The sequence below is a fragment of the Lutjanus erythropterus genome, chromosome 3 (assembly GCF_056507025.1).
Source record: "Lutjanus erythropterus isolate fLutEry1 chromosome 3, fLutEry1.hap2, whole genome shotgun sequence".
NCBI lineage: Eukaryota > Metazoa > Chordata > Actinopteri > Lutjaniformes > Lutjanidae > Lutjanus > Lutjanus erythropterus.
In genome coordinates, this window is record NC_139319.1 from 44,439,502 (window position 1) to 44,452,053 (window position 12,552).

The 12,552-nt window shown below is 40.0% G+C and overlaps 1 protein-coding gene across 2 annotated transcripts in view; it reads left to right on the top strand.

Annotated features, from left to right (window-relative positions):
* The window catches only part of tenm3 (teneurin transmembrane protein 3), a 417,647-nt gene extending 412,310 nt beyond the window's left edge, over positions 1 to 5,337 (top strand). For both annotated transcript variants that reach the window (XM_084747609.1, XM_084747617.1), the window contains one exon: positions 2,822 to 5,337. In XM_084747609.1, the coding sequence (XP_084603735.1) occupies positions 2,822 to 3,577 (756 nt within the window). In that variant the 3' untranslated portion in view covers positions 3,578 to 5,337. The remainder of the gene's footprint in view (positions 1 to 2,821) is intronic.
* Positions 5,338 to 12,552: the final 7,215 nt, after the last annotated feature.

Sequence of the window (12,552 nt, forward strand, 5' to 3'; positions counted from 1 at the left end):
AATGCTGCCACGACGCTCAAACCTTCAGGTGCTGTTGTGATGTGACAGCAGGTATTTTGTTGTTACCTCTTGTGACATCACTGGTCATGATGGATTTAAAATGACTTACTTTAATAATATTTTAATTCTTTCAATTTCAGTTAAGTCACAGCAGTGGGTAGGTCAGGGGGAATTTGTTAGCTCAATACATGAAAAAAGGGAGGGAAAACTAAAACATAACAACAACTAGTCTTTTGAAAGCCCTTCACATTTTTTAAAGATATTTCATAAATATTCTATAAATTTCTTTTGATATGAAAGCAGATACTTCAGCGATTACTAAAAGCTGATTTATCATCAGGGTGTTGCTATTTTCATGATCACACACAGACAGCAGTAACAGAGGGAGACATTAGGAAAGGAAAACTAATTTTAAACATGCTAAATAAAAACAGAGTAAAGAATGAAAAGGAAAAAAATCATTGTGCAAAAGACACATTCAAAAAAAACTGAAAATTAAGAAGGAAACAAAGTACAAAAGGTGAGAAATGAGGGAAAGTGAAAAGGCGAGGAAATCAAAAAACAAGATGACATTCATAGAGAAAAGACAATCAGGAAATGGAGAGGAAAGAGGAAACAGTAGGAGGAAATGGAGTGAGAATAATGAGAGAGGAAATGAGGAGAAAAGACAATAAAGATTCATCCAGTGAAACCAATCATTCATGCCTTTTTTCAGCTTAAAGCTGCTCTCTCTGCTCCTCCCTCTGTTCTTATACTCACGCTCACTGTGGCTATTTATACACTTGATTGGTGGACAGGTTATGAGGATGTCACACTTGTGCACAAAGAGTGAGAGACTGCGCTGAAAGTTAGACACCAACATGAACGCTGCTTAATGAAGACAGAAATAGATGCGGCAGATTCAGAGAGGAATCAGGAGATGATGAGGAAGGAAACGAGAGACTTGGACTCACTGACACTGTTGTTTATAGTGTGAATGTTCTGCACTTATTTGTGCAATTTGAACGCTGTAATGGCCTTTCTCACCGGGAAATTCAGAAGCTACTGGGGTGTTGATAGGCTGAGCCCACACACACACACACACACACATATGCAAACAGACATTTCACACACTTTTTTCTATTGACACAAAAAGAAAGTTGCAGTTTCCTGTTTTGCTTGAGATCAAACATAGTTCAACGGTATATACTGTATATGTATGCATTTTTTGTTTTTCTGTTTATAAATATCATCTTGTTAGTGCAGCGTCCTTTCTAGTTTCCTCTGGTTTATTTCAAAGGTGCACATGCAATACAGACAAAGAGTAAACTGATACATCCTACAAAAATACCGCCAGACATCAAGACAACCTACAATAAGAATACAAAGCAAGAAAAGAGCCAAGAAATACAAGCCAATATATTCTAAACAGTCCCCACATTCATTAGTTACAGTTAATTCATAGTTATGTAGAAACTGTACATCAGCATACAGCACTGTGGCATGTTGGCATGTAATGCTTTCAGTCATTGTAAATGTTTCCATGTGTGCAGTAATGTCACTGCAGCAAATGTAGATAATATTTATATAGCAAAGCTAAAAACTGTAGTTATAAACTGACTAGACAGAAGAAACTCTCTAGAGGAAACAGAGGAAATCAGTTTTTATAAGTTGTAATGGAAGTCAGGATTTATACCCTACTTTACTCAAAACAATTTCACTGTATGAACTTCAGTGTTGTGGATTTGAAGAAGAACACAGGACATTATTATTATTATTATTATCATCATTATTATTATTATTATTATGACCCTGTCATATTTAATTATCATATTTTTAATTATCAGTTACAGCTGCTGTGCCTCGTGAGTAAATGTGCAGTGTCTCTCTTACAACAATGTCCCTGAGCACATCTCATGTAAAAGGGATAGTTCACCCAAAAATGAAAATTCTGTCATTATCTACTCACCCTCATCCCAACTGAAGGTCAGGTTTGTCTTTCCGTCCACAAAACACTGCAGGGGTTTCACACACATGTCAGGACTTTACGTGACTTGGATTACACCAGACCAGCAGTAATGGAGGCATTTCATGTTTTTTTTTTCCAGTTGTTTTATACGTTTGAAATCTAGTCACCATTCACTTCCATCGTTTGGGAGATTTGCAGCACTGTTGTCCTGTGAAACTCCAGCAGTGTAACAAAATAAACCCGTCAGTCAGCATGAGAATGAGTACATAATGGTTGAATTTTCATTTTGGGTGAACTATCCCTTCAAGACCAACAGATGCATGAGCGCACAGATGGCACAAGTATACACACAACATGGCCAAGAAAATGACAAGTGTGTCAATCAGAAAGTAGCGATGACAGCTGTGCTGCACAGTGCACCACACTGCTTTGTGCACCACTTTTGCTCCAGATGGAAGATAGAGGCCAAACTCCAGGTCACATAGCAGTGCCAGAAAACACAGCATTTGTTATCAGGCAGAAGGTGTTGTGTTAGTCGGTTTGCGGGGCTCATATAATGTTGGAGAACCATGGTTTTGTTGCGTCAATGAGCCACAGATCAGCTCCACCCAAAAAAGTTCTGAACACAGAAATGCCGTTTAAGAGTTGAAGAGTCAAACTCCACAATTCAGTACTACTATTTCCCAGTTTCTTCACATGTCTTTGGCAACTTTAGAAGAAAAATTCTGAGTTTTCTTTGCCAAAATCATCTCTGAGATATGGGGTTTAGGGCAGAAGAAGTAACCCATACATTTTTCCATATTATCTGTATTATCATTCAGTCTGAAGTATCACGCAGCACATTAAGTCAAGTCTTCTGTCTCTCCTCCACAGTCTATATCAGGTGTCCAGCAGGAAGTGACTCGGCAGTCTCGGGCCTTCCTGTCCTTTGAGCGAATGCCAGAAATCCAGCTCACCCGGCGGCATTCAGACCACGCAAGACCCTGGCTGTGGTTCGCCACTGTCAGGTCTCTGATTGGTAAGGGAGTGATGCTCGCTGTGATCCAAGGGCGCGTGGTGACCAATGCTCTCAACATTGCCAATGAGGACTGCATCAAAGTGGCTGCAGTCTTAAACAATGCCTTTTACCTGGAGGACTTGCATTACACAGTGGAGGGACGAGACACGCACTATTTCATCAAGACCAGTCTGCCCGAGAACGACCTCAGCGCGCTGCGGCTCACCTCAGGCAGGAAATCCCTGGAGAACGGCGTGAACGTCACGGTGTCTCAGTCGACAACGGTGATGAATGGGCGGACGCGGCGCTTTGCCGACGTGGAGCTACAGTACGGGGCTCTGGCGCTCCATGTGCGTTACGGTACGACACTGGATGAGGAGAAAGCACGAATCCTGGAGCACGCACGGCAGAGGGCACTGTCGAGCGCCTGGGCCCGCGAGCAGCAGCGGGTGAGAGATGGGGAGGAAGGAGTTCGGCTGTGGACGGAGGGGGAGAAAAGGCAGCTGCTGAGCAGTGGGAAGGTTTTGGGTTACGATGGTTACTACGTCTTGTCCATAGAGCAGTACCCCGAGCTAGCCGACAGCGCAAACAACATCCAGTTCCTACGCCAGAGTGAGATAGGGAGGAGGTAACACAAACGTCTCATTCTCTCCCCCGTGACTGTCAGAGACTAACAAGTTCAGTTTTAACACAAAATGGATGTCACAGACTTTACTGTTCGAAAGTCAAAACTAGCCAGTGAAGAGAGCCCATGTTTGTTTTATTCTGAGGATGTTGAGTGGATTTATAGACTGATTTGATTAATGATTTAACAATCACTTCAACACAACTGACCCAAACATTCTGAACGTACGGTTGTGTTTAAAACAGTCCTTATGAGCCTGTAGAAAGGTTCAGTCTTTTGACCAATGCCTTTTCTTTCTTTCTTTTTCTATCTATGCTTTCTTTCTTTCTCTCTTTCTTTCTGTCGTTCTTTCTTTCTTTCTTTCTTTCTTTCGCCCTGTCGTCTGCCTTCAAACAGCCTGCACGCATGCCCCTCCCCCACCCTCTGGTAGGCGGGGCTTACCCTGAGTGCTATAATCGTGCTCTCTAGCTGTGAGACAGTGGGATGCAGAGCTGTCATCACAGTTAGATGAGCCCGCCAAGCATTTAGACAGTTGTAAACTGTCCGAGCAGTCAATAGAACAGATGTTTGTGGATCCCAAACAGATGTTGCAGGTATCACATCTGTGTGGTTCCAGATGTAACCCGTCGCTCTGGGTTCTAGACCTTTATGAGCCATGTCTATAGGATCTATTGTGTCCATGGCTGAAGCCATTGAATGGGACTGATGTGGAACTGTTGTGGACTCTCTCTAAGAGACAGGCACAAAAAAGGACTAAAATTTGTACGAAGGAAAAAAAAGACTGATTTTCTGTTTGAATTTTTGGTTCTGTTTTTATATATAAACTTGCATTTGCTTCAGACAAAAAGGGGATATAAAAATGAACAAAAAAGTGTTTACATACTATTACCTATACCACTATTACTACTATTACTACACCACCACCAGAATGGACCATGATCTGGACTAAACCAACCCAGAAGCTTTGAGTTGTATTTCTGTTTCTTTGTTACTGACATGATATGATCTGTTTGGTCAGTTCTAAAACCACTCCTCCTAATCCCCTGTGCTCTTACAAGGTCGATCAAATCGTACAGTTTCAGACTACAATCAACAGGAAGTAGGGCGACGGCGGCGCCACGGCTCTTCATGGTTCTATGTGGATGTACTCTTTGTGGACCGAGTGGGCTCACCGGTCCTGTAAAACACTGGTCCCCTGTCAGCCCAGGAGTCCTTCACTTCTGCAAAATGTGACTCAGCCTCATAATGCATAGACCTTGTGCTTTTATCGGTCAAAGGTAGTAGTATTGCTTGCAATAGAAACATGTTGTCATGGCTTTGGGGGGGCAGGGTTGCTGTGAGTAGTAACTAATCGTTGCTTCTCTCCTCGTTTTTGCTCGTTTCTCCTTAAAGGGACAGTGCATCGCCATCAGTGACTTTAATGAGTAACAGTAATTGATCAAAAATCGATGTGGATGTTTTCTCATTGATTGTGGGTCTCTGTACTCTTTTAGAGGAGTTTTCTTTGTGTGTATGTGTGTTTACAAGAGTGGGAAGCCAACTTTAATCATTTGAAAGGAAAGAACAGGAACTTTACACAGAGAGTTAACATCATATGCTACCAACTTTCTTCAGAGACAACTGAGACGAGTTGACAATGTTTTATGGGTTTATCTTTTTTATTTTGAAGGTTGAGAAATTCCACTTATCCGTACATCAAAATTAGTCTCAGAGAAAGTAATTTATGTACAGTGTTTCTACGGTAAAGAATAAAAATCCTTGAAACTATTGTCGGTTTTTCACTGTGTTGTACATCTGTGTTTCTTTTTCTCTAACTTTCAAAAGCAAACAGTCTGAAAAGCTGCCAGCAGCGATGAACATGGTTTCATAGTGTGATGACTGCCTGCTCCACACAGTTTTGTCATGTTTTCATCAAGTAAAGATATTTATTGTGTGTTATCAAAACATAAATTAAATTCAAATGGATTTATTTTAACAAAACCAAGGGTGCTGCTGTCTGTTGTATAGTCTGAGATCAAGAGTCCCACCTCTCCACACTCTGCACTGAGCTTTTCATCTTAAATACTGGATAAAACTGACTCCACTAAACATGACCCTCACATCACTGCTGGGAACTAACTATCTAACTACATGAATTCAAGCACTGTACATAACTACTACTTTTCAGAGGGGAATCATAGTTTTTCTCCACTATATTTGTCTGATGGCTGTAGTAACTTTTTAGTTTTAATAAGAAAATGACTCAATTTCGGACAAAAATGACTTACTGTAGGGGATAATTCATGTTCTGAAGCTGTCGCTATAACCCGAATATATGATTTGTGCAGCAGAAGATATGTTTGACAAGTGTGGCATATTTGTCAGCACAATTAAACACCCTCTTTTTCATTTATTTCAATTAAGTTACAAAATGTTTTATTGATTTAATGTATTATGCAATACTATATGGACTTCAGACAAAAACAAAACAAAAGAAAATACAAAATATCATTTTATAACACACAAAGTTGTGCAAAAGTACAAGGGATAGTTCAAATACAAAACTGTACATGAATAGATTTGTTGCCAGGGCAACTGACAGCCTGATTGTAGAAAGATAACTTCAAACAAATGTCTTGCAAAAAATGTTTTCTGACTCAGTGCAGTGATGATTGTTGTTATATTAATGACAGTGTGGTGTAGCTGGTCTCTCCCCTCGTGGTGTTTGTGAAATAACTTCAGACACGCAAGACATATTTTCAGCAGAGTGCTGCATCAAATTCAATTCAAAACTGTGTTTAGTGACTTGTGATGATGCTATGAAAGCACAGGGTGATCATCTTTAGCTCACAGGCATGAGATCAGACACTGTCAGTCATTTAAGTCCCAGCTTGTTTATGTTTGATTTTACAAATGAAAAGTTTCTAGCAGGAAAATGAAGTCATTCAGATCAAATGATTGTTGACTGATTCTGCAAATGATTGGCCAGCAGGCTTATATTTCAGCCACAACAAGGACAGACAGACACAGGACAGCTGCTGTGATGCTCTCCTAAATTTGTATTTTGAGTGTTTCTTACTGAACTCTGTTGAAGCGGGGTTCATTTATGAGTTGAACTCTCCTGCAGCACAGAGGTGAGAAAAGAAAGACTTTTCAACTTTGCTCTTTCTTTTCGTTTCTCTTTCAGAACTGTCTTCCTCTCGTTCTTGTTGGAACTTTGTTCTAGCACACTCACTCAGGATGAGACTGTCTCTCTGTGTCTCTCTATGGCAGCAGTAGTCTTATCTCAGCGACATCACACTGACTGGTCATTTAGGTTATGTCAACAAGGATTTTCTTTTATTCAGCCTCTGATTCACATTAGATCATTTCTGCACAACTTTGCTCCCTCTCTTCCATGGTTTCTGGTGCTGCATTGAGGACAGCAGTAGCCCGGGGACAGAGGGAGGGGCTTGTAACAGGTTTGAGTTGAGGTGTTGGTTTAAATCAATGAATGATTAAAACAAAAACCTCCACATGTAGTTCAGACAATTGACAGAAAAACACACCCAAGGTAAGCAGAATCTAAAGTGCACCACCCTTCACAGGAACTGGTAACATGAAATCAACAATCTGAAGAAAATAAAACCACAAATATCCAGCTTTTTTGTCTTGAACCCATATCACAAATAACTTGTCACATTGTCTGATGAACTAGAACCCTTTCCTCAAACAAACAAGTGTCATGGCAACAGCTGTGCATGCATGCTGGTTGGTCCTCAAAATGTGGCTACATTTTTGTTTTAAAGTGGATTTTTTTAGGCTTTATCACTGATAGTTGACAGTTGACTGTAAATAAAGATGAGCGACGCGTCTCCTCTTCCTCCCACTCTACAAAATGAAGCCAAAATATCCCAGATAAGAGTGCTGCCATCGTGTGCTGGTGATGTCATTTGGGTTGGAGCCGCGGTATCAAGTTCCCGCCCACACAGCCAGCCAACTCAATGGTGAGCAGAGCTCAGCTGTCAATCATGATATGAAATCATCAAATAATTAATTAAAAACAAACTGATGAGAAAAATGAAGAAGAAACAAAAAAATGATAAGAACTACCTAAAATGACAGAAACTATCTTTATGACCTATACTGCAGCCAGCCACCAGGGGGCCATCCAGATGTTTTGGGTTGACTTTTGGGGAGCTGCCATGTAATCTTTCATAAATATTTCTGCCAGATATTTATACATGTCAGTGGCTGAAACACATCTCACCTGTCACAGAAATATACTGTTCAGGCACTGGACAAGGAAGCATGGGGTTTGGATTAAGAGCAGGGGAGCTTGAAACAATCACTACCCACACCATCCCAGCCAGACCAAAGCCCATTCTGACCAATATCTGGTCACTGGTCATGAAATTAATGAAATACGACTCAGACTGGCCAAGCGACAGTAGACTATTGTCCTCACGTCTTACAGAGACCTGCTCCACCACATCCCGCTCCATGCTCTTGACTCCAGCAGGACGAGCAGAGGAAGACTCTGTCTTTCATCTACGATGCTTCATGCACAAAGACTGTCACAGCTGATGACTACAGAATAAGTTTTTGGTGTATATGTGTATTTGTTAGAGCCAGGCATTGTTTATAAAATTACAATACCAGTATCCTTAAAGTGATACAGATACCAATATAGTACTTCATTCAATACCCATAATGTGAACGGAAGCGGTCCTGAAATAATCCATGTGCATTTTATGCATTTATTTTTTATCAGACGCATGATATACAATGTTTTGGTGGCATCACAGCACACTGAACTGCCAGCTCTGACAAATACAGCGTGCTCAGCTTCACCACACCACAGACTGTATGGGTTGTAGCTGCTGCAGAAGCAGGCCAATCACATATTGCATTAAACTGAAAAACACTTGTGGCAACCCAAACATTACATATTCATTTTTTTTCTAGATCTGGGTACAAAAAAAAGAATTGTTGCAGAAATAACTGGAGATGTTTCTCTCTACTCTACTTGGTACTTGGGTTACTTCAATTGATACCTGAGTACCTAGCCCTCATATACGTGTAAATAATTGTATATATTATTTAGCTTTTATCTGATTCTATTCTAAATTTAATTGTCTGTATACATGTTATATGTCTGGAGTATAACTGGCCTTCAGTTTTCTTTTAATTGTACAATCCTGTGTTCTGAAATGAATCACCTTGATACAGTACCTTGAAAAACCAGAGCATTTTCCACTCAGTAACTTCTATAAATGGTAATCTATTTATGAATATGTATAACTGTATATATTGTTCCTCTTCTGACGAATAAATGACCTTGATACCATACAAGGTAGATTTATTTAGCATTTTACAACTCGATAAAGTTGTAGTTTACTTTTTGCAAAGTTATAGAAATAAGTAAAAGTACTGAGGGTGAATGAAGCACTCTCACACTCTGAGGGAAGAAGCTCCTCTTCAGTCTGGTGGTACAGCAGTGGATACTTCTGTATCTCTTGTCAGATAGAGTCCTCCTGTCCTCGGCCATGGACATCCCATGATGCCAGTTTATGATGTTTCCAGTCAGGATGCTTTTAATTGCTCCTCTGTACAAGTTGGCAGGAACATGGCACTGGAATTTGCCGTCTTAAATTTCCTTAAGAAATACAGCCTTCATTACCAGGGTGGAGGTGTGTGTGTGTCCATGATAGGTTCTCTGTGATATTGATTCCCTGGAACCTAAAAATGTCCACTGTCCTTGCCTCTCTTATCTGAAATCAACAATCAACTCCTTGGTTTTGCTGATTTTGAGCAGTAAATTGTTTTCTGTGCATCACTCTGCAACACTGTTGATTTGCTCCCGATATTTCTATCTATCTCATTGTTTGAAATTCGTCCGATGATGGTGGTGTTATCTACAAACTTCACAGTAGAGTTATCTCCATGTCTGGGTGTACAACAGGAGCTCTGGGCTGCTCCAGTAGTGAGCAGTAGATTGGAGGAGGACTGTCTGGGGTCTCTTGTGAAGAAGTCAAATATTTAGTCACAGAGTGTGTTACTCAGTCAGCTTCATCAGGGAGATTGTGTTGATTGGCTGCTCCATACTTTTTTGTATGCCCAAAGGCAGACATTAAGAATAACCATATAGTAATAGCCAGTGCTCTCGCTGATGGACTTGTTTACTTGTGCAAGTCATAAAGAGGCATCAGTTCAATAGAAGTCATAGCTGAAAAAGTGCTGAAAAAGTTTAAATCAAAATGAATCATGGATTAGGAGAATTGTGACACCCATACTTACAACCGTAAAAAATTCATTGGACTGCACTTGTATAGCACTTTTCTACCTGGGCCTGCTATCATTATTTGACTCAGCAGCTTAATGAATGAGATCTGGTGTCGCCCACACGACTCATCAAACAAGTGTTCAGTGATCAGAGAAGTCTTCAGCAAGTCCTCAGTTTTACCTAATTAGCTGAATGAATTATTTGCAAGAGAAAATGAAACTGACAAACTCACATAATCAGCCCTGATGGGGAAGAAAGAGAGTCTGACCTACTTGGCTCTCATGACATGTGAACACTGCCTGCCTGAGTCGTGGAAAGAATGGAGGTGGATGAAATCTTTTGTGCTCCCTACCTCTCTGTTTTTAGGATTATTCCATTTTCTTGTGCTTTTTCATGAATGTCTGCTGTGCATTTCTACATTCTGAGCACATTACGGAATTGTGAGCGTTTACTTTTATAATAGCGCTCTCATTAATTTACTCGATGAAGACTCACTCTTTCTTTTTTCCTTCTCCATCATCCATCTTGTCCTCAGTCTGCCCCTGCGTCTTCCCCTTGAGAGTACTTTGTCACTTCTGCTCTGTTCTTCCCTCAGCACTGCCTTGGCTAATATAGCATGTGATTCGATTGTACCCACTCCCTGTGTTGGTGTAGTATCTGCCTCTCGCTCTTTGTTTAGTGGCCAAAATCAAAGTGCAGCCCAGTCCAGCCATGCAGAAAGTGCTTAATGTGTCTCAGCAGACTGTGGTTTTCAACAGGAGGTTGGGCTCTCAAGCTGGTGGCGGATTAGTTCATTAGTAATATTTTACTGCCTCGTTGCACAAAATGAACATATTATATCAGTGGGTGTTTGCAAGAGTCACTGCCAGATTTTAGGCTTTCTGCACAGTCCACAAACCAAGGCATTCAATAAATGCCCATGCTCTCCACTCGAACCACGTTCTGAGCCAAAATGTTCAACTCTGGGAAAAATCTGTTCTTGCCAGGGAACAAATATCAAAACAGTTCACAATTTTCTATGTTGTTTCTCTATCCCTTGATATTAAATGATTAAAAACAACATTTTTAAAAGAGTAAAAACTCACCTGAAGTTTTATATTTTCCTGCTGTTGACCAGAGATTACATTGTTGGTCGTGTTATTTCAAACCACCAGCTTCTGCCAACAGTACAACAGATTCTAGTTGTAAACCAGTGTGTTAATCATTTATTCAAATTATTCTAAATAAAAATCAAAGAAAACAAAGTCTGAATCCCATGACTGCTTTAAATATATTTATCACATATGCACAGTAGCTAACATTAGCCACAAGTCTACAAGTGTCTGCTTATATATTTGTTGTAAAATCAGCATTTTGTCAGCATTTTTGAATAAAGTTACCAGCACTGGTGTTTTCCCCTGCCCCCCTACCCGAAACACTGTCTGAGAGGCCCGGGGACTGGAGTGTTCTCTGCCCCGGCTGCGGTGCAGGTCCCTGGGACAGAGGCGTGAGCAGCCCCGCTCTGCCCCCGGGCTCTGTGGCAGGGTCATGATGCTCTCTGACCCACGGATCTGCAGCTGAGCACTGTTTTCACTGTTTCACTGTTTTCTTTTGTCTGGCTAACTAACACTAGCTTACTAACTGCAGTAACTTTACCTCCAGACAAACTTATTAGATCTCACTGCATCTACATTTGTTCTGTCGGGGTTTCAGGAGGAGGATGTGGGCTGATGTAGAACCAAAGTGGGTCAGTGATGATGCATCTCTCTCTGGCTCACTATCTCAGGTCTAAGCCGAGTTAGCTTAGCTCCTTGCCCACCTATCTTAGACTTAGCAACAGTAACTAAGGAGGGCGGGGCTTAGCAAAGGGTGAATTGCTGCATCTTTCTTTGTTGCATGCTTCAGACATTCATTTCCAGATCATTTTGATAAGTTCATAATTGATAAAATATAAAAACAGCAACAACAGATTGTTTTCACGTTTTAAGAAGGTTTTCAGGACTAGAGGTCCAAATTCTGTCCTATGAAGGACCAAAAATGAAATGTGGTTGAGGGTAAATGTTGATGTTATAAAATTACATTACGTTAAAAGTTGTCAACCTCCATGTTTGAAAGACTGAAAACATCAGTTTTTGCATGAAGTACAATTAATCAATAATCAAAATAGTTATTTTTTTTACTTTTGTAAAACGTTTGTTTCTTTGTTTCCACTGTAACATTTACAGTGGAAACAACAACTCACATGTAGTTTTTAGTTTACAATAACTAAATTATTATTATTATTTCATTTTTAATTTCTATACTTTAAGTACACTTTATTGGTATTACTGATTTTACTTAAAACTACTACAAGGAACTTTCATAATTTGTTGATTGTGGAGCCCCCTGTGGACAAAAGTGGTAGTGTTTCCACCATAACAACCATCATTTAAATCTAATGTAGATAAAAAAAAAAAAAATCTCCTGCTTCTCATGAACTACTCACTGTAAGTTTGCCAGTAAAAATGAAAAGATGGGTCTGTTTCATCTGATTTCAAAAATTTATCTGACCCAGTGGCAGACATGAAGAATAATAACTACATAGAAATTAGAGCTGCTAATCCATTAATAATTAATGACCAACTAATTTGATAGTTGTTTTTAAGTTTGAGTTTTGTTTTTTTTTTAAAGAAAAAAATCAAAATTCTGTGATTTCAGCTTCTTAAATGTGAATATTTTCTGGTTTCTCTTCTCCTCTCTGGCAGTAGACTGAGTATCTA